General features: G+C 37.7%; 1 protein-coding gene across 1 annotated transcript in view; it reads right to left on the bottom strand.

Annotated features, from left to right (window-relative positions):
• camk1b (calcium/calmodulin-dependent protein kinase Ib) overlaps window positions 1-23,923 on the bottom strand; it is a gene marked incomplete in the record, with an annotated part of 37,166 nt that overhangs the window by 2,787 nt on the left and 10,456 nt on the right. The window contains 9 exon segments of the mRNA XM_017434621.3: window positions 98-206; window positions 385-472; window positions 597-675; window positions 918-1,030; window positions 1,723-1,798; window positions 1,964-2,090; window positions 2,521-2,659; window positions 3,593-3,667; window positions 8,247-8,378. Coding sequence (XP_017290110.2) covers window positions 98-206; window positions 385-472; window positions 597-675; window positions 918-1,030; window positions 1,723-1,798; window positions 1,964-2,090; window positions 2,521-2,659; window positions 3,593-3,667; window positions 8,247-8,378 — 938 coding nt within the window.

Genomic DNA, 23,923 nt, shown 5'->3' with positions numbered 1-23,923 from the left:
ACACACAGAGAGAGAGACGTTTTATATTAGGGCTCAATTTATTCAGCATTAGATGAATAAACTGATTATTTTGCTGGATAAAACCACCAGCCGGTACCTGGATCTTCTTCTGGCATCAGCAGGTGAGTGGGGCTGGGTCCTTCAATGCCAGTGCTCAGCTGGAGACGCCTCATGTGACGGATCACTGCGGTAGCATTGAACGCTTGCTGCAGAGGGGAGACCGCACACGGATCCATCAGCAACAAAATCTCATGTCTCGTCTAGCACTGAGTACTGCAGTTAAAACAAATCTTTAACACTTTTATTAATGAAAAAAAATCCCATTGTTTAGAGTAAAAAAGCAACATATTGATTCCAGCATTGTAAATTCTGAGTCCGACTTGCCTTCCACTTGCTCTTTGCAAAATTCTTCTTAATCTGAGCACTGACAGACTCGTGGATGTTCTTGTCCAGGGCGGTATCCCCGGCAATCCTAGCAGCGGGACGGGAAGTGTTTGTGAGTGTACAGGAATCAGACATTTACTGAGGCTTTAAGGTTTTACAACAGAAGGACAACAGAGGTAATAATAATCTTAAGAGAAGTACAAGAGTCATACCAGGGGTGCTGCAGAGCCTGTTCACAGGTGTAGCGTACAATAGGGTTTTTTTCCATGAGGTGAACTATGAAGTCTTTAGCTGCAATAAAAAAAAGTCTGAATATTTATTCTGCATCTCTGAAATGAGCTTACAAATCTAATGATGTTTAACTCATCTAAACAAACTAACAAGTGTTGATTAAAGTAGCTTACATCACATCGTTTTATAATAAACTTGACTTTTTTATGGTTACATAGCACAGAAAATGATGGCTTTAAAGAGCTTTTCATGAGAAGGCTCAAGGCTTTATAGCAAGGAGCATTATTTGATCTGCACGCTACCTGAATCGGAGATGTCGTCCCAATACGGAGAATCAAACTCATATTCTGCTTTCAGGATCTGCTCGAACAGTTTGGCATCGTTTTCATCATAGAAAGGAGGATATCCACACAAGCTGGAACACAGAGGAGAGCACAATAAACAGCATTTTAAACATTTCATTTGTAGCGTCTCATTCAGCGCTTTACAAAAAAGGTTGGGTATGCAGTAAATAAAACTATAACGTGACAAAAAAATCGACAAATTGTTTAAATCTAATATTTAACTGGAAATACTATAAAAATAAAACACCAGATGCTGTAACTGAGAAGCTGAATTGTTGTTTGAACAACAAATTTATTTCAAATGTTGTTTTATAACAGCAGCAACACTAAAAGTTAGATAAAGTTGCTTAAAACTGTAAAAGAACCTCACAACGATAACATTTTGTGCTTAAAAAGAGCTCATCAGAGGCTTTCAGGAATTGATAGGCTGTCTATACAAATCTGGATCAAATATATGGTATAAAATATTCGCAAAACATTGTTCTAATTTTTATGCTTTCACAAAAAAAATTAATCTTTTTGCTTATGTTTGAAAAAACAGAAAACTATCCAAGAATAAACTTCTGTTTTTATTGTAAACCCTTGACTTTACCTTTTTATTCCTTTTTTCCTGTTTTTTTTCATGTATCTTGAACATGCTGATGTTAAAAGTTGCATTGTGTCAGATAAGTTTTACCTTGCACTGAAATATTGCACCGGTTCAGAAAAAGAAATGTGTTTCTCATGAGTAAAAATTCTCCTATGACTCAAAGCATGTACTTACAGAATATAAGCAATGACACCAATAGACCAGCAGTCCACGGCTTTACTGTAAGGTTTCTGTGCCAAAACCTCAGGGGCTTCAAGACAAAAGACAACAGGATACAGGTATGAGATCAGACTGAAACTTTATGTACATATTTGCCACTAATTTCAAACAATTAAACTGTGCTGCTGTGAGAACTCTACCTGATAAAAATCAGAAATGGTTTGACTCATTTTAAAGCAGTATCTGATTAATTTACCAACATATCCAGGCGTCCCACAGGCCGTTGACATCACACTGCCGGAGCCCTCAATTTTAGACAGACCAAAGTCACTGATCATGATCTTGGAGTCTTCGTCTATGCTGTCGTACAGTAAATTCTCCGGCTGCAAGTCAAAGAACCAGTAAAAAGCCAGGGAAGTAGTTAATTATATGACAGAGAAGACAATGAACACGAAACCGTTTTGTTCAAAACCACAAGCATTCAGTAGAGCAGACAAACCTAAAACATGCATTGTTTGCTATCAATTACTTCCTGAAATATAAAACACATTTGTGTAAAGGAACAAAAGGTTGATGTGAGAGCTGACATATTACTAGTGATGTATATGTTCACCATATAAGCAACTGTTTCAGTTTATTCCACAGTAAAAACATGTACAGTCAAATAAAGTGACTCCATACTGCCAAACAAGAGAAATTAACAGAAGAACTACTGACAGAAACAGTAAATTATACTCTGTGGTGTCCCAGCAAAATAAAAGACCGATTAAATTCGACACCATGCTGTTCCGAGGTAGGACATCCTATTTGTACCTTGAGGTCGCGGTGCACAATGCCCAGGTCATGGAGGTATTTGACAGCATCCAGAATCTGCTGAATCAGCTTACTGGCATCTTTCTCTGTGTAGAAGCCCTTCTCTATGATACGATCAAAGAGTTCCCCACCTGACACCCTGCATGAAGCAAATCATTCAGCAAAACTTGTCAGAAATATTAGAAAGTGATGGAGATAAAACAAGAATGCAGCTAACTGTATGAGTACAGACATAAAAAAGGTCAGAGAAATGCAAAAAAGGAAGTCTGAATGTATGAAAAGGGTATGAGGAAATCAACAAAAGGAAATGAAAAGCAGGAAGTTCTCACTAAGCAAAACTCTCTTAGTTGTATTAGTTGTCACTATCTGCTATGACAGTTTATGATGTTCTAAACATCAAACAATCAAATGCAAAAAATATAAAATCCTTTGGTTTTTAAGCTGAAGAAAGCAATGCTTGATTTGAACCACTAGATGGAGACATTTCTCTGTATGAAAAGGTACACACAGGCAGTAAAAGGTGAAACATGAAATATTAAAAATACAATTAATGAACAGAAAAAGTCAACTAATTTATGCCTGACTTCTAAAAGGGAGCAAGTTGCATGAATTGTGTATTACAGGGTTTATAGATTTCAAAGTCACACAAAACAATTATGAGTTAAATAAACATACTGAAACTGCGGTTTCAGTATAATTTGTGCATCAGTCCTGTGTTTTATAAATGAGCATCCTTCTCTCCACCGCCTGTTGCCTTTCATTTTTTCTGCTCCGACTGTGATTAATGCATAAATGATTTATACTTGGAGGAGTCTGGCGGTTAACAGAGCTCCTGATCCTGGTCTTTTCCTTGATCTGGTTCCTCTCAGTGACATTTCGGCAGTGGAGGTGGGTGTGACGCCGACAGGCTGCCGGTGTGAGGGCAAACTCCCTGCTGCTGCTCATGGGTAGAGCCTCGGTATGCTCAAGGCATGTGACAGGGAGCGTGTGGGAGATGGCGCGAGTAGGCAGTTTGGAAACACACATCGCACAAAAAGAGATCACACATTGCCGCACATATGCGAATACTCACAGTTGCATGACAAGATAGAGGTGTGATTTACTCTCAAATATCTCTTCCAGTGACACAATGTTGGGGTGTTTAATCCTGCAAGGAAGAAAAAGAAAATGTAGAAACAGATGCTCAGTTTGTCATGCATTCGTCTATTAACTAAACAAATGGTTGTTTTTTATTAAACTTGTGTGTTTGCAGGTGGCAAATATAAACCCTGTTTGAGTTATGAAAACACAAAGAATCTTTTATTTGAACATTAACAACCTATGAGTAGGGATGGGCCACAGTTTATCTTTATGGATGTAGAGGAAGTGTCACTGTGAATTGGCATGCAGCTCTGTGACTGTTCTGCTGACCTTTGACACCTGCCAATGCTGTAAAAAACGTGGGACAATGACTCACCAGCTCAGGACAGGTAATGTATCTCTCTGTCTAATGACTGTGCTACTAATGTCTGTAATAAATCAAACATCTTCCTCCCTGACATGCCATGACAGAACAAAGGTCTAATTGACAATGACTAATGAATAGTATCAAAAAGAATAAACCAGGACAAGACACGAGTGGATATCCATTCATACAATCATAGTAAACATCTGACCTGCTGTAGACAGCTTAGATCAGCTGTGTCCAATCCTGGTCCTGGAGGGCCAATGTCCTGCATGCTTTAGTTGTTTCTCTGCTTTGAAACACCTGATTCAAATGACTGAGTGATTACCAGGCTTCTGCAGAACTCAGAGACCTACTGAAGAGCAGGGAAACAGCTAAAACATGCAGGATAGTGGCCCTCCAGGACCAGGATTGGACACCACTGGTTAGATCAACCAAATATTTTAATATTTAAAAACCAGTTAATGAGGACACCGATATATAAACCTTTAAACCACTGTCATCTATGCATTATAGAGTTATTTACATTTTGTTTTATGGGTATTTAAAACAGCAAATTTACAGCAGCAGCAGCAAGCTGTAGCACTTCTGGTGCAGCCCAGGACACTTCTTGCAGGAATGCTTTAATAATTCTACTGAAATAAACATATAATTGGAAATTATAAAATGTGGCCCCACTTGTTATTCGCTGGACAAACAGAGGCTGTTCAAACAGTTATCTACAACAGGTAAGATGTTACTTGTTTATTACCTCTCCACTCCAAACAATGTGAACCATCCTTTATAAACTTATAAAAAAGTTGATGATTTTGTCTTTCCCCCACATCATGTGCAAGTCATTTATCTCAGAACTGTCCACGATGTACCAGAGGTAAACTCTTTATGGGTCAAGCTTGAGCTCATGCTAGATTAGAGAGATAACTCTTATCCAGAGTGTAATGATACATGGACGCCTTTATTCATCTGCTTGGGACAGCGTGGATAGAGAGATGGACCCAGTGAAGGATGAGTGATGGATTAAACCTACAGAGGGATCAGTCACGTGAGACCCATTATGTGCTTAGGATGGCTGTAGAACATGCAGCAAACATAAGCTGAATTTCTGTGCAGGTATCGAGGGTCACCTGTCTCTGAATGTTAGCTTGGTCATTAAATAAAGAAGTGACACAGCTGACTTCTATTATATCATCCTAATCTGAAAAGTACTATGAGCTTCATATTTAATTTTAAACTGCATTAAGTAAAACAAATATGTTTACAGTGAGAAAAATATGTTGTTGTTTATTTTTTTGAAAAGAATGTGATGTGGCTCTGACTTGATAGGAGCAAAAAAAAAAAGGTAGAAATATTTACCACCAGAATGCAAATTTTCACGTGACTGCCTGCAATTTGCTGTGGCCAGAACAACACAATAGGTTCACAGCACCATAAATCTTCAGTGCTGTGCTACGTTCTACAGTAAATTAAATATTAGGACAAGAAAAACAAGTAGAGTGAGAGTAGGCCTCTGTTGTGGGACAAATGATAACATTTGATTTTCAGCATTTACATACTTGGTTTTGTTGTTTTTATACTACCTTGGCTGTGGGTTCTCACAATATGAGCTCTTGGCAGTAATGAAAAAGGTACACAAATGAGACAGAAAAAAGCATTAAAGTCTTTATTAGCATTAACTTCTAAAGACTTATGATTTACATGAAAACATGCTTATTTAATGTTCTGCAACTGCAATCCAAAATAGTTGATAGTTGGTTTATAATTGGGGTAACTTGCTGTATTTAGTATATTTATAGAAGTACTTTTTACTAAGTTGGCATCTAAAGAGGTATTCACTGGACGCTCCATGAACCAAATAAGCTGAAAATTTACCACAATGACTCCAAATTGCTGGGTGCAGTCTGACAGAAACCCTTTAACTAACTAACCCTCAGCTTTTACCTTACTGGCTGGGGTCTCTGTCAGATTGTATGACACCCTGTAAGTGAACATACAGGGTTTTCTCTATTAATAAATCCTTAGTGAGATCAAGAAATGCAACAGCAACAATTCTGCTCCTCTAAAGGCCTGTTGTCATAATCTCAAACTTGCATGAGCAAAAGTTATGATGAAAGAATGCATGAAACTATTTGTGAATCATATTAACTTTCCCCGCTCCCTACTGGACCATTAGCCACATAACAAAGGCCAGTTGCTAAACGCACATCAGACCAGTATTTTTTTTTAACTTCCTGTTCTACTGCTACATGGTTTACCAGCATTCCTGATGGTCAGTCCAGCCTAACAGCACGAGCATCTTTCAGTTTTGGAACAACAACATAAAGGAAGCTAACGGCTGTGCAACAATTAGTGGCGCCCGACGAGCATTGTGGTAAATATATTAAACTTAGTTTCATCTGCATGTAAATCAAAACATGGTCTTGTAGGAACCATGTTTGTTAACTAATCATTAGGAACTCGGATAGCATCCCATTGTGTGATAGGTTGGAATCGGTCCGTGATGGTTTCAAGTGCAAACAAAACGTCAGTAATGAAGTTGTGGGGACAGCATACTGGGTTCCTGATGCGTTCTGAAAAAGGGTGTATGTCAGGGTGGGTGTATCGAGTGTGGTGAGGAAGGCACAGGAGAACATCTTAGGGACGTGGAAAATGGGCAGAGAAAAACCTTTTTGGCAAGGACTAAGTACACAGCAACACCATGATTATCACCTGTCTAAAGGAGGCCTAACCAACTATCTTTAACAAACACAAGTGCTGTCAGCTAAAGCTACTTATTTCAGTGGGAAACAAATAAATCAACTCTTACATTCAAGGGAGGAAATAAAGTAATGTACCTAATGAGCATGAGGTAATTTATCTGCTCCAGAAATATTAAAAATAGTTTTGAGAACAACTTACCAATAATTTACCTAATTATCAGTAGAAAAAATTAACTAAAGCAGCTTCAGAAACACTTCTCCGCCCGACAGTCAGTGTTCACAGATTTAGAGAAAAGCTGTGAAGCTGTAACATATTGCAAGCTGCTCCTGAACCGCTAAGTGCAGTGAGCCGTTCTGTGTGAGCCACGTTCGATAGGAGTATTTTTTAACGCGCTGCTCTCAATCGTACCGTATAACGGCTTTCTTAAAAAAACTGAGAAAACCCCTGCTTTCTGGTGGTTATCCTGTATATCTACTCAAACAACCGGTTAATTGAAGTCTGGAGGTTTCACCAGATTTCTGGTGTTGAAATGAGTAACGAACCCATTTTCACGAGTCAAAACAAACTTCCCACAGAACCAGTTATCTTTGACCGTCCAGGTTTATTTTATTTGTCACAATTGTAGCTGAGCTGCTAACTAACCCCCACCGCTCTCATTCCACAGTCCTCACCTCTGGAGGGATCATAGCAGTATATTGTGTTTCTCCTGTAACCCAGGCAACTAGACCTCTAAAAATAACTTGGGACTGATGTAGATCAGCCATTTTCACTGTGACCTGTAATTCCCCGCATATGAGAAAGGGGACATTTGAAACACTCCACAGCTAAAAAAAAGAGTGTTTTTTTGTCACATCCTTTAAATTAATACTGAAAACCTCACATCTCTTCCTCGGGTACAGAGAAGATTTGTGGGTGAGCTGGAGGGAGCCGTGTGCAGCAGATTTTGCAGGTGTTGTCTCATCAGGAGATGCCGCCTGACGATGCATTTTATTGTATTTTTAACCAAGTTAGACACAAAATATAAAAATAGACTGTCATTAAATGTATTTTTGAATGAGATGTGCATTGTGATATTCAACATTTAATTTAACATAAAACAAAGGAAAATTCTTTATGATCCCACTCAGAAACATTGCCGTTTTATTTACTAAACCCTGTAAAGAAATAGACACGTATTATGAGATTTTAGTCTTCTTTTTTTGCAGTTTACTGGCACAAATTAAACAAACTATAACAATTATAAAATTGCTTTCTTTAGCTTCTCCTATTTGAAACCGACTTAATTTTGTTTTCAATTATGTATGCAAATCCTACAGCAATGTTTCACAGGCAAGATGAAGCTCAATATGAATGTATAGCGACAAAAAAATTAGAAATGCAGTGTGAGGAGGTGTGTGTGGCATCCAGTATTATACCAAGAGCTGGAATACAACTTTTATGGTGACGTAATTAAAATACATTGATATATTCCCATCTCCAGCCTTCTGGCATGCAAAAAAAACATGTTAGTTTAGGTAATATAAGAAATAATAAAGAGATTTAGTGTACAATAACGCTTCTGCCTGAACAACAATCATTTACTTACTTGTGCAGGACTGCTATCTCATTCTCAATGCTGTTTTCTTTGCCTTCCAACGCCTTCTTGGGGATGCACTTGATAGCCACCAATCTGTGCGTCCTCTTCTCCTCGGCCAAGACCACCTCGGAGAAAGCTCCCCTGAAACACAAACACACAGGTCAGCCAGTCTGACCTCGGTCATTTATCACCAGGGATCAGGAAGTGTCGCTCACATGCATCCATCACATCAAAAAAAAAGTTATTTACTTTAATTTTGTGTCAACTTGTGGAACAATTTCTCTACTAATATTTGCATGCTGGTAAAGATTTTAGCCTGCCGATGCCAGACCGAGTTTATTTTTAACCGTAGCCTCCTGGTGAAGGCTTCGAGATGCTGACTCAAGCTCTGGTGAGCCTGTAAGCTGGTGGGATGATTTGGAAGCTCCAGTATTGAACACTGAGGTTTAAGACTCTGACTCATGTGATGGCCATCCATCACTTGGATGTAGATTTAAACAGTTTACTTGAGGAGGTGTGTGTGGCTCACACAGCAAACTCCATGCATGACTCTCTGTTGGTCTATTCGCCCAGTTTCAGAAGTGAAAGATCACATCATAAGGATTAACTTTAACACAATTTTTCTGACTTTGAGCTTTACGTTGCTGTATATACAAACACTAAGGCCCAGATGCACCCACCAAAACCTATTAGTGTAAGTTCGAAATGTGCGCATTCGTCTCCCAAAGCCCTCACATAGTGAGCTTTGCACCTGTCAACCACACAGCATCTCTCTCTGCTGGTGCACTTTGCTCACATTTAAATGAGGTATTATGCATGCATTTAAAGGAAAACAATCCCATATCTATGTAAATAGTTGCCAGGGCCAAATGTGTCAGATTGTCAAAGACCAGCGCTGTTTGCAGCAAGCATTTAGCATCAAATATTTACAGCCTCCTAGAAAATGAGAAGGTTTAGCAACATGCTGCCTTAACAAAAATAGTGTAGGCTTGTTACAAAAAGTGTTAATAACCCTCTTTTTCAGCAATGAGTGCCAGACATTAATGTAACTACAAATAAATTAACAAGAAATGTATAAAACTATTGTTGGTGCAGAATACCAAACCATCAGGGTCCAAAACATTTCAACAGGCTGTGTTTCACATACAGAGATCCAGATTTAACAACTAGAACTGAAAGTTGTTGTTTTTTTGTGGGCTAAAATTTATTCTTTTTTAACATGTCATACGTTTCTTCTGAAATCTGACATTTGGACCCGCACCCAAAAATGTTTGGGTCAGAACCAAAACTTTACCTCAGCTATTTAAACTCTTAGCTCACAATTACACACATCAATCAGCAGTAGTAGGATTAGCAGGGCCACAGAAATAAGACACTGGGAAGAATGTTGAGGGTTGGGATAAAGTAGACGTAAGAACCTAAATTACTCCTAAGCTGCATTAGAGGCTTTCAGACATGCTAACAGTCTTCTTATTGTTCGCCTTGTGTGAACACACAACTTTACTGACAATATTTACACAGAAAGGTGAACTCTAAAGGCATCAATTTCCATAAAAGATTAAATTACACAATGTGATTTTTGTGATGAAAATGTATTTGTTTAGTTACACACCTAGTTCTACTAAAATGAACTTCACAGCCTGAAATAATCATTCTTTGCCTCTGCCTACAAGTAAAAATACGACATTGGATCAAACAATCTGCTTTTAGATCACTTCAAGAGAAGTGTCTGTTTAATTTTGCTCAACAAGTTAAACACACTGATGATAAATGTTGGACATATCTGCATGTTCAAACATGTAGCCATCTTTATAGAAACCCGTCCGGCTGAGCTTGAGGGTACGTTTCAAAGTGCTGTCAAATAATGGCATATCTGTGACTTTTTACAGCTGCAGCTAAAAATGTATCACCACAGCCCTATGGTCAGTAGGTTTGCAGATGCATTATCATTTACAGACAAGGAAGGACTGCAGTATCGTCCCAGTGTTACCAGAAAAAATGAGGTGGCACCAACAAACTGGAGTCTGAACAACAAATCTCACCTGAAAAAATCATCCCTCTAAATGTCTACACTCACTGGCCTCTCTCAGACTAGCTGTTAGCTTGTCAACCCTGTTAAACTTTTTTTTTTATCTAAGGTTGTTTAAAGAGCTATCTACAACGGGTAAAATATTAATTGTTCATAACCTTTCCACAGAACCCCACTTCAAAAAGTCCAAACAACTGCTTTCTATTAAAGTTCCTAGATTTATTCGTCCCATCAAACCTCATATCCTACTTTTCCCACAGATATTTGCATCCTTTATATTACTTCTCCTGACCTGTTTAAATGAAACAATAAAGATCAGTGATCACTGCATGCAGTCATTCCCCTACCACTAACACAAACTCTGTAGTTCTATTTTTTGCTGACATTCATCCCAGCGTTTCTTTCCAGGGATTTTTGATGACGGAAATGTTTGAGGGTCACTGACTGGACTCGGGTCACAAGCACCAAGGACTTTAGCCTCCATATGTGGGGCACACACTTAACCGGGGGACACAAATGCATCCCAGTAGAAATACTGTTTTTAAAAAGAAAACTTCATTTCTATGAAAACTTTGACTACAGTATCTGACGTCTGGTGACTGGTCAGTATTATAATTGCTTCCTTTTAATTTGCGACCCTCGCCAGTAACCTGAAATATAAACAAAAAGAGGACAAAAGCTGCAAAGAAAAGTAAACTTCCAAACTCTGGTGTAGCCAGAAAAGATTTTACTGGCTGGCCTTTAACCTTGGAGCCTAGAACCATTTATTAATTTTTAAATTAAGTGCCAAAGAAAAGAAAAAAAAAAGAAAATGAAAGCTATTTGAGTAGGTGGGCCTTGCAAACGTTGGGTGCATCTCGGTCCGGTAAGGACCACCCGTAGCCAGGATCCTGCATTCAAATTCCACTCCAACAAACACAGCTGATGTGGGTGTGATTACTTGATTTTCTTGCAAGTTCTGGCACGAAAATGAAAATATAGGCATGTACCTAAGTAAACTTTAAACGGGCTTCCAGACAAAACAACCAAGATAGATTTATTTTTATTTTGTCTATACAAGTCATACCATGACATTAGAATTTAGAACCTTAACAAAACAGAAACCACCACAATGATCATATGTTAACCTAAGTTACTACCTTTAAACTGCGGTGTTAAAAAACAAAAGCAAACAAAAAAAATCTTAAACTTCTGGTGTCTAAATATTCTTTATGCATGATGACCTACATACAAAACTCTGATAAAGAAACAGATTTTAGTAGTTTAGTTATGTTATTTTTAGACAATTATCCTGTGAGTGAGGGCTTTTTGGTCACAGTAAAACTGCCACAGAGAGGATATTAGCTCTGGAAGAAATCCAGCTTTGTGGAGGATGTTGTTAGAGCTGCAGATTCCTCAGTAGCATCTGGAGGATTTAGTTGACATTCTCCATGCATCCACTGTCAGACCAAAGGGGCTGAGGCAAAGTGTCCAGCTCTGGTTCACGTAAACATCTGTAAATCCTAAGAACACTAGTCCGCCTTTAACACCACAGTCATCTTAGCCTTTTAATATTTTGTAATTAAACCACTGCCAAAGTCCCACTTTTATCAAGTGAATTACTCTGACACAAATCTTCCAGACTGTGATCATTAAATATGCCTCCCAGATTAAGAGTAAAGTGGGCGATATGTTAGATGAAGCTGTTGCATGCAAATAAGCTTTGCTAAACAAGATATCGGAGACAGCTGACCAGGAACACACAGCGCTTAATACTTTGGGAAAGTTAACTGAAAACACCCATGTAATGTAGATCCACATTAAATAAAGAGCTTTTCTGTACTTTGAGTCGATGCTTGAAAGGTAACACCCTTGTGTCTTTCTTTAACGCAATAATCCTAGGTGCAAAAAGAGTTGAAAAACAGATGTTTAAACAGTAGGGCTGAAACAAAGTGATCTCAGAATCAGACGGCAATAAATGTATGTTGATTTTGTTTAAATGTGTGACTCTTTTTCTGCAGCGGAATGATACAGACGGAGTCAACGCTCAATGCAAACAAATACTAAAACTACAAATCAGTGTCCAGTTTTGGCGTTAAGGTACAAATAACTACCCGTTCGTTACAACAAAGCACTGCTTGAGCCAGCAGCCAGGGGGAAGGAGGGAAAGCTGAAACATGAGTGGACCTGATGAGAGCGAACTCACATCCTTCTGAGCTGCTGAGGAAGCTTTTGTGACAGAAGGCTCCCAAGGGTCAATGATATGGAGAAAACGTGTGAAATTTGTAATCCGCTTATTATAGACTTACTGACACTGGCAGCGAGGAGCAGTAAATTTGATTTTAGTTGTTGTTTTTCTTCTCCTTTTAAGGAATTTGTGTCAACAATAAAATCATCATGCGTGCGATTAGATGCAGTGGGACCTGATGTGAAGGTCTTGAAGCAACGCATGTTGGTTCATAATCTTGTTGGATTGATGTCAGCGCCGGAGAACATCACCGTGTCACATGACATTAAAACCTCACAGAAGAGTGGGGGTCATTAAAATCAAGCCATGGCTGCAGCTCGATTCATCAAACTAAACCAGCTAAGAGCTTCCTTGTACCGACAACTTTTTCCCTGACTGGCTGAGATCTTCGATGACATGCATGACGAGCAATCTTCTTTTTGGCATCTGTTTATCATTCCAAAATTAACAATAATATATCTGATTTTTTTCCCATTTGCTTATTTTCTGGGCTTTACTTTATGTTGCAAACTACAAAACAAAACTGCCACTTAGATTTATGTTACCAAACATTAGCGAAAAAAAAGCCAAGCTGCTTTTTTAAACCAAATTTTGTTTTAAATGTAGGTTTTAGGTCCTTGGCACAAAGTCAACAGGTGCAGAGCTTATTACTAGCCAGGCTGTAGAAAAAAAAAAAACTTTTCTTTTTATTCTCTAAACTGTTTTGACTAAAACAGATAGAAAGGCTCTAATGTTGAACCAGCACACATGTATGTTTAGAAATAAACCCAGGCAAACGGAGCAAATGTTAGCCATAAACAGGCCAGTGTAAAGATAATTCCTCCATCAGTTCCTCATGTCTCCTGAAAGTGTATCTCGTAAAGAATAATCATTACACATTTAAACCTTTTTAAAAAAAAAAAAAAAAAAAAATCACATTAAAAGTTACTGATGGTATCGTAATAAATTTTGTGTTATCCAAGGAATAAATCATGATGATATGAATGAAAGATTTTAGGACTAAAAGTTCATGTTTGCTAAAAACAAATATTCTTTAAAGCAACAGTTCACATCTTTTAAACTGAGTTTCTGCGGAAAGGGTGTGAATAACTATTATTAATATCTTACCTGTTTCAGATTAGCTCTTTGAATGACCTCAATTTGAAGAAAAAGAGTTTAATTCTGACTGGATTTACAAGGTAAGACCAGAGTAAACTGCTGCCATCTTCAAACAACTTCAATCTGAAAACTTTCATAGTAGTTCATTCAAATAAACATTACCTTTACGTGCCTCCGTAAACCTTTATTTACACTGCTGTCAACTCCGCATTACAGTTATTTACACTGAATTATGTGGTCATTTGCAAACACAAACAGCAGCAGCTGCAGTAGCACTTCTGGTACAGACTGTAGGAGTAATATTTTTGTGACATTATTGTTTTAAAACAATAGCAATTCACTTTCATTTTGGCTCCTCTCAGACTAGCCATTAGCTCATCAGTTTGTTTAGAATTAAAGTGTTTTTCTCCAAACTGAGACTTTCCAATGAGTTATCTACAACAGGTAAGCTATTTATTCATATTTTTTTCTTTTCTGAACTACCCCTTTAAAATACATTCTTAACGTAATAAAAAGGCATTAACTTATGAATGCTGGTATATATTTGGTTTTGATGGCTTAGGCGCACTTGGATTGTAATGAGAAAATAAATTTCATCACATTTTGGTGATAAAAGCAAAAACGAAAGGAAGAGAATAATTTAAGTCTGTTGCACAAAAAAAAAAAGTTACAGTGACCCTGCAAGAAGCAACAAGAGAAGTACAAGAGACAACACTGATGACAAAAACAAACACCTAACTCTGAAAGTTTTAATAATGTCACTCTTTGTGGGTATAGTGCTGCATGTTTGTTCAAAGCAACATTCTAGAGGGGGTTTTAGCTAAATTATAAAGTCAACAACTTTGTTTACTGGGCTTCTCTGGGTTCACACAGGACATTCTTCTCACCACCATGGGACCCGTGTCCAGGAAGAGGAAATGCACACTCACCCAAACACATGCACGCAGCTCGGCTATTAGCCACTAAATCCTCGATAAAGACACATTTGCCACTATCCAAACAGTCGGGTGTATTCTCAGAAATCCACAGCGCAAATACTTCACACACGGGTTTAAATTTAGCTGGGCAATAAAACGCACATCTGTGGATGCCTGGACTTTTAAAATTGTACAAATTTAGGATCCTGTATAACATTTCCACCCTGCACAAACAGAAGGGGAAGAAGAAAAAAACGAACATTTCACTGCGCAGAAGAAAATATGAGCACACTGTTTAACCAGCTTAGTTTTTTTAGCTCGGGTTTTATCACAAAGCAAACTTTCGCCGATACGCTTTTGCCTTAAAAGGAATTTAAAACTATCGAATTACAAACTCACACGCTACCGTACATCTACATGTTCCAACTCTTAAAGCAACAAATAAAATGTGTTATAAATGCAAAAAACAAACAACATCCCAATAGGAGGTTGTGCTTTAATTATGATTTAAACAACAAAACTTTTAGCCCGAGATTTTCTGTCATTTTAACCTCTCTGTACGGTGTAAATATCTACCAAGAATAAATTAGTAATGGACTAAGAAGCATAAATAACAATAAATATCACAATTTTAAAGACAATAAAACAATTATAAGACCAACTTAAGACTACACCAGCATACAAGTCGTGTTTAAGACATGTATGAATAGTATTAAATTATAAAAATGCTAAAATAAAAGAATAAAAGCTTCATGACTTTGCGCTGTTCAACATTATAACTGTATTGGGATAAAAAGCTGCTCTTGTGGCCCTTGGTTTTCCTCCCAGAAGAGTCTTTCATGATCTTGAACACTTTTTTTTTTATTTCAACACCTGCAGGTCTACTACACAAGGCTCACTCTCTATCTGCCAATTCTGTCATTTCCTGTGACAACACGTTCAGCTTGCTTCTGCAATAAAACAGCCATCACCGTACCCCCCCTGGCTTCCTCTTTTTTTGATAAGAAGCCAGTGTCTGTTGTTACAATCTGCTTTAGGGGTGTGTGCCAATAATTGTGGCGTTAAAGAGAGCTCTCAAGTAATTCCCCATAAGGTGTGGTATTTTGAGATTACCCATTTTCTTTTATCTTTCTTTTTCTTGTTTATCAAACTCCAATGAGTTGCGCCTTTTGTCCTGCTGAGACGTTGGTCGAGAAGGTATGCAAACAGATGACAAAATGGTAACTGTGGAAAGGTCAGAGACACGGGGAACGACCATCTGGTCTAATCAGAGCTGAGAGATTCCCAACTGTGATACTGGCCCAGAAAATATAAAAGACTAACTTTGCACTGTGTGGCTTCAAAACATGAAAAATCCAAAGCCACAACCACTCGGTTTATAGGTATTACAATTTAATGTAACAGCAAAACACAAAGCAAGACATTTTTTGTAATATCTGTAAGGAAAAGACCCAACAGAGAGCCACCAAACCCAGACAGAGCAACCCTACATATATCTCACCTGCCAGTAAGCTGTGTTATAATAATTAGTACCTGACTCATAATAACAACAGTGTGGATTTATAATTATACGTTTTATTATTTATTTCTATAATTATTTAGTTTTTAGTGACACTAACAAATAAAAAGAACATGCCTGTTTTTAACAGTGATGTAGGCTCTTCCTAGATGGTTTGGAGAAAACCGTGACCTCAGGGGTTTCATTTGGCTGTAATTTTTAGATACATGACTATGACGATACATCCTGCACCTTTGCCCTTTGTAAATAGAAAAAAGAAATCATCAATCTAAGCATACAAATGTGTTGTAGAGTATTACTAGCTCCAGAAATTTTATTTAAATAGCACATTTCTTTGCATGTATACTGTAAATTTAAAGAAATGAAGAAACAGTGTAAAAAAATAAAGTGCATTCCATACTTTAGATGCAACAACTTGATATAATTATCTTCTGTCCTAAACTTATTAGTCATTCACATAATTGTGAAGGACTTTTGGGCAACCTTTCTTCACAACATTGCTTCAGTTTATTGAGGTTTGTGGCAATTAGTGATGCAAAGTTTTCTCAACGTCTTGATACAGCATTTCAGCTGGGTTGAGGTCTTGGCTTTAACCGAGACATTGCAAAACCTTCTTTATGTACTTTTTTCGATTGTTGATTTGCTGTAAGTCATTTATGTGACAGACGTTCAGCCAAGTTCAGCTCATTAACTCATTTTAAAACCTTGTAAGAACTACACGAGATTTTAATATCCTGATATGTAAAACTGCCCATGCTAACTTTTGCCAAACGGCTTAAATTTATGAGCATAAACCTGATATTAGTAGTAACACCTGTGAGAAATGCAGCATATTGAGGGATGATGGATAAGCCCTTTCTAAATCTTACATGCCTGACACATTAATGACATATATACGACCCAAGGAGAATACAATATAAATTGGCACAGCTGTAAAGTTTTTATTAGGCCTGTTAGAACAGGAAGGGTTGGGTTGGTTTTAGAGTACAGACACAGTTGTTGTGTAAATCATGAGTGTATGATTTCAGTCCTAATGATTAACAAACTTTGTGGTAACTAGTTGCAACAGGACTAATTTCTTCAGTAAAAGGAGGTTCTTGTTTGATTATCAGGTGACTCTGCACTCTCTACAGAGCATGTCGCCACCCTTAACTCATTGTCTGGGTTTCTTCATAGTACATGTCAGAAAGGCCTCAAAACATTCACACATTTCTTAATCTGCTTTTCCATTCAGGGCTGCAACAGAGCTGAGGCCAATCTCCAGCTGAGATCGTGTGAGAGGTGGGGTACATCCTGAATACGTCACAAGTCCATCACAGGGTCCCAAAACAAACAATGGGAATTAGGCTCATTTACTTTGCCTGTTGCCAGAAGGCAACACTGCAGGCTACGTTACACTGTTGTAATAAACTTTAGGACGCTAACCTGAAGGAAATTCTTGAAGAAACAAAATGGCAAGGATAAAGGACTTTAGGATTTCATTGTTAAGCAAAAAAAAAAAATGTAAATTTTTATTAAATTGACTGTTAGATCCTATTGGATAAATATTTTTATACATTATAACATATTCAGAAAAAAGTGATTTCTAACTTCCCCTATGAAATACACTCTTTTTAATAGAAAAACATCTCATAAAACTTAAACACTATGTAAAAAAAAAATTAAAATGAGTAAATTTTTTTGCCATTTCCATCATTATTCTATAATCATAACAAAAAATGCTGTAGAGAGCCAGAAACAAACAAGTGCACAAATATAGAAACAAAAACAAATTCCTAATGGGAAAAATAAAACTGCAATCATCATCATAAACTCTTGCAACAGCCTAGTTTATACATTAAAGAGAAGATTAGACCCAAACGTTTCACTGTTTATATAAATAGATTCCTAAAACTTTGCGATTAAGATAGAAAGCATATAACACGTTTTGTGAGGGATTTTTAATGACTGGAGATATTAAGTACAAAGTGACCTTTCAAACTGCCCTCCCAGTATGTGGACAGCTTGAAATGTGAGGAATTTGGATGATGCTGGATTACAACAATAGAGAAAAGCTGTGGGAAGGTGTGCATGACAAGCCAGAGAGTGTGCTAAAAACTGTTAGAGGTGGTATGTTGCTGCGAGCAGATGGAGATGTAGAAGTGGGCCATGCAGTGGGCATATACACACGTCTGTGTGTGTGTGTGTGTGTGCATTCCAAGAACTGCAAGCTATACCATGCTGAGCTGTGCTCTGCTGAGATGCAGACTTCTGTTTGAATTAGGTCAGGCCTGGGCTGAAGGGCTGAGGGTGCCGTAAGCAGGGGTGGATTTTAAGGTCGGAGGTGGAGCCGGAAAACGTTCCAAGATGACGCTTTCTAAGAAACTGTTAAACTTTGCTGCTTACTGCTATGGAAGATAAAGTTTCCGCATGACTCATCATTTATTTTAAGTTATTTCTGATGTCTTTTTAAGCATGATGACTTAATTTAAAGGTGACACACACTGGATACCTGACGAACAAGGAGAGGAAGTGGCAGATAAACAGGACACTAAAATAGGTGGCAGGAAAGGATTTACAGGTTGTCCCGTATTTCCTGTACAGTGTGTGCCTCCTGCTTTAGACTAAAGAAGGACTTACCTTGTTTCGTCCTCTCTTAGACTCACAAAACGAAACATGTAAAAGAGCAGTAAACTGTTCCTTTTAAAATGGAAAACAGAGGTGTCAGTGGATGCATTCTTGCAGAAAAAACATGCACTTGGAAATAATCAAATTAACTGAAATATTGAGATGAGGTGTCACTGCAATAATGGGGTGAATATGACTATAAATGAGGGGGTAAAAAGGAGGGGGGGGTTAAAACAGAAACAAAAAAACACCCTCAGAGAGAGACATGAAAAATAGATGAAGCAGAGGGAGACTCATCTGCTCCTTAGAGGTGGCTATTTCTCTTTGTTGGAACGACTTTCATAATTTTGAATTTGTTTGATGCAAACTCAACATACAAACACTGAATAATTTAAAGTAACAAGAATAGATTTTCCCGTGAAAGAGTCGGTCTGTGCTGAAATCCTTCAAAAGCCATATATGGAGACCCTTCAGTGTTTCTACAACTGGGCTGAATTTTAGGATTGACAGAAGAATTTGTAATCAAGAGAGCTTGCAGGCTAACTGTCTGGAAATGAGGGAGAAACGCATCCAGCATAAATCCAACATACCTGTCAAAGCCTTGAACACATCATCATCAACACAACACTCGAAAGGAATGGGTTAGTGTAGCCAGATTTTTAACAGTAAAGTGATGTCTGTTTTGTTTCCTTGGTGATTTAACACAGGGGCTGAGGAAAATACAGTAATGTTGTCCTTGGGATGTCCAAAATTAGCAAAAGTAATGCTTGGAATATTGCCATTAAAGGAAAGTCAGATTTCTCACTAACCCCATCATCAAAATCCAATATGGCTGCCTAACACATTAAAAGCTTTAATAACTGCAATAATTAACTTAACTTAAATTTATTTTACATCTGTCGGTCTGTATCTTATTAACTCAGTTGCAGGGATAGTATTGTACCAAGTCTATTAGTGAACATGTTGATGTTGTGTTTGAATGTTTTGAGAACAAAGAAATAGATTGTTATTGGCTCGGGCTGCCTGATCACGGAGAGCACAACAATTAGCAAATCCTACTGGTTTTCCAGCTGGTAACTGGAACACGGTAAAGTCAAGTGTGACGTTGTTTCCAGATCAGAGCTCAAACTTCTGAATAAATGGAAATACACTTGTTTATAAAATAATACATTTCTTCTACAACTTCCTCTAAAGTCATTTCTTTCTGTGCAAATATCCTTACTTTATTAGCTCTAATCTAAAAACAGAAAAGCTAAAATATTGTTTTAAAATACCCTAAATTACATGGAGTAAGGAGACAATGTCCAAACCATTTCTAGACAAAAGGTGAGGTTGTAAACCGCAGCTAAATTTGTTTGCTGGTTTAAGAAGAATGGATATCGCCCAATCCTAATTAAATAACAAATAAAAGTTGTAGCTGTTTCGGTTTCTGAAAACTGCATTGAGTTTTGCAAGTTTCTAAAAGCTTTTGTAAATATTTGGGGTTCCTAAAAACCAGATGCTAGTATGTCTGGAGCCACATTAAACAATGCCATTCAGTACAGTTTAACAGGACTGAAAAATCTCGCTGTCCACCCACCCCCACCCTACTATCCCCAAACTCTTCAGGTAAAACAATCACAGAATTTCAAACGTCCGAGTCAAAGCATCAGTTCTTGTCATATGACCTACAGTCATTCAGAAATTAACCTAAGGTCATTCAGAAAAGCATCGGCAAGCGTAATTGCCCAAACAAACACTTTCACGCAGACCAATAAGAGTGGAGTTACTCAGAAGAGACGAAGCTCTCAGACAGAGTGGCAAATTAAAGCCCATATAATACTGTACAGCCCGGAGGCACAAATGTGAGGGAACAAGTGGAGCAAACGGTTCCTGATTTGAATACCACTTCTGTTCCCTGCTCTGAACAAAGGTTGTTTATCAAAAAACATTTTCATACAATCTGGAACTATGAACTGAAAAAAAAAACCTCATGTGATTCAACAGTTTAAGCTCATCTTCTTATACTAAAAACCTTATTATTCCATCTTAATGCTTCTTTATTTAATTAATACTAATAATGAAGAGGATAAATTCTAAAGCAGTGTTTTAATAAAGAGATCAGTCTGTCCAATAAATCGTGCGTGATCCAGAGGGCTCCCTGTTTTGGAAAATGGAAAGAAGTGTGATGAACGGCTGCTCTTTGTTCATTCACTGAGGTAGGAAGGGAGGCAGGAGCACTGGAGGCAAAGGTCAACAAGAGGAAAACACAGACAGAACCAAAACAGACATCTAGCGTGCACATACGGCTTGTAAAAACACACAACAGTGCAGAAAAAAGCCCAACAAGTACAACCTAAATGCATTATGTGTAATGAGCCACATGAACACAAACACTTCTCCTCCCAGATCAATACAGTGAGGGCAGGGGTCAGTGGGTCACCGTTTGATGGAAGCAGGCTCGCCAGTCCATCAGCTCTAATGATTTTAGATGATTACACCCCACTCGCCTGCTTTCACCCTCCTCTTCCTCCCAAGCCTTGTCCCTGGCTGCTCTAGCTCCAATCTGTTCTGCCTTGCATTCTGGGTAAATTACGCCAAGAATGTCCCTTTTCTGCTCGCAGCATGAGAACTTGTGTTTTAAATGTCAGAAAAGTCAACATGGCTCATTAATGCAGCTTTTCGTCTTGCACAGAAATCTCACAGCCAGCAGCTGAGTGTGGGAACTTTTTCAGCATAAACTATGTCCAGGCTTTAAGATAAAGATCAACATCTAATGAAAAGAAACTGGAACGATGTAATACGATGAATAAAAAATGAATACTGTAATCCAACAGGACAAATTATCAGCTGAATTTATTTTACTGATATTTTTTTTTACTGTGTGTAAAGCACTTTGGTCAACTTTGTTATTTTTAAGTGTGCTATATGACTAAAATTAACACTGGCATCAACTATAAATAACTCAGACTTCTGCAGCAGGGTAGAACAGATACTAATACAGTTCATGAAATCATGTACCAGACTCAAGAGCATTCATAAAATTAATAGTTTATTACAAGTTTAAAAGATTAAAAGCTCAGATTTTCATAAATAAAGTGCTAAGTTATTTTTGCTATTACTATTATTTGTTGGTTTTTTAAAGAGCCTTAGTGCATCAGCCTGATTCACTTTGAGGTTTCTTCCAGTCCAAAAGTTTCCCCCTCATTTTTCATCAAGTGTCCTGAAAAACATTTTATATTACTTTAAGGTCTAGAATTTGTAATGGGCCCAGAGATAATTATTATTTTTCAAAGGACAAGAAGCATGCTTGATCAAAAGTAGTATCTTTAGTCATTATTGATGCAGTCTTGGCATATCAAACACACTGTGTGAACAAAAGACTGGGAGGTCAGCTCATGGATAGAAGATGCCCCATTTAGAGTCAATTTGTTTCTCTTTTGAAAAATGCCCCATTTGCCTGCTTCTGTCATCCCAACAGTAATATTGTGAACCTGAAAAATAATACTTAAGGCTTATTTTGGTCTGAATGATTCAGTCTTAGAAGTTAAAGCTCATTTGTTTTTAGGTGCCTTACAAATAGTTATTAAAAAAGATTTTTTAGGTCTTTAAAATGATTTTGTTTTCATCCGAGGACATCAAGATTCAAATAAAGATTGTCCAAGAGCCACTTGGAAGAGTCTTGGAACCATAATTAACCCAGGATTTGTAGTTTGGTCTGTAGGGTGAAGGGTCTTCAAACTATTAAACTTCTGACCCAGAAAAAAAACTGCAGCAGAGACTTGTGACTACTGATTTTTTTTTTTTTTCTTGTGAGAACTGAGGCAAAAAAAAAATGTTAGCTGTCATTTTTTAATTTTTTTTTTTTTTTTAATCATCTCAAGAACCTAAACTTGATGTTTCACAGTCCACAGTGGTTTCTCAGTTCCAACTTTGAGAACCACTGGTCTACAGCACAGTCATATGTCTGCGTCCATTTATAACAAAACACATTATTTTTAGCTAAAACACAAAAGCGCAGCAAGGTACATTGGGACACCTGGTCTAGAGGGAGCACACTGTGAATCTAGGACACAGAGAGCAGGTGACGAGACTGAATGGGTTCTGGGTTTGTAGGAGAAAAGGGATCTGTTTTGAGTTGTGCTGGACACAAACAGAGACAGACAGAGGAGGTGGTGGATGATTTAAATAGTAACAGAAATTAAAAAGGGGGAAAGCAGAGGAAAATCTGAGTTGATTGCAGTCAAAGTGCTATTGGTAATCCCCATCTGCTTTGATTAAAGGACATATGGTTACAGCTAAGGATTATCAGTGCACACAGATACATGTCACTGGTATCCTACCCGTCATTTATACTGCTTCTTCATCTTTAACTTTTGTATTTATGCTGATCATGTTTTATCTTAATTTTAAATGTGCCACGTTAAGCCTTTTCAACAGCCTGTGTGTGAATTGTTTTATATAAAAGCAAGCTGCCTCACTCAAAGATTTCTAAAGGACAATAAAATGTAATACGTATTTGTTAACGTGTTATTTTACACTTTGTTTCTTAGGCCAAATGATTGATAAGGTTTTGTAACTGCAGTCACTTATATGATGTGTGCTGCTTTTAAATACGCCTTTATTTAGCATTCAATTAAATGAAATTCTTTTTGAACAGGTAAATTAATAGATTTGTGTGCTGCAAACATGATAATTTGGCGATAAAATTATACAGCACTGAGAGTAAATCTCTATCATGGTTATAAATGAGAACATCAATAAAAGAAAAAATAAAAAAAGGTTGTAAATCTTTCATTCTTTTCTGCATTTTTCTGTGTAAGTGAGTTTATCTGATGCACAATGCACACATATGTAGCCTGGCGGTGGATTATTAATAGCAAATCAAAAACTTAGTTTCCATAGTGACTGTTAGAGTCCATTATGGAAAGTGTCTCCTGTTGTTACCAAGACAACAACCCAGGAATGGCAAATGAATGTGGTGCTCAGAGCTCGGTGCAGCGAGCGGGTGATCTCTCCGCAGACGAGCCCAGCCCCGAACCGGGGGCAGGTGGAGAACTGGAAGGACGATAGCCGAGGAGGTTGGAAGGACTGGAAGGCTTTTTTATGTGTTCACATGTCAGCTGGGAGCTTTCATTTGGGTGCATGGCAAAAAAGACTACATTTAAAACTGGAAGCACCATAACCTGATTAGAAATACAGAAATAGCAACAAACGCTACCGGAATTTGCACACAACTTTGATGAACAGTCGAAAAATTAGCAATCACTGAGGTTAATTTGACAAAGACTAGTTTTGCATGCTTTACAT

Source organism: Kryptolebias marmoratus, linkage group LG4, assembly GCF_001649575.2.
Source record: "Kryptolebias marmoratus isolate JLee-2015 linkage group LG4, ASM164957v2, whole genome shotgun sequence".
Lineage (NCBI taxonomy): Eukaryota > Metazoa > Chordata > Actinopteri > Cyprinodontiformes > Rivulidae > Kryptolebias > Kryptolebias marmoratus.
This window is presented reverse-complemented; position numbering and strand designations above follow the sequence as displayed.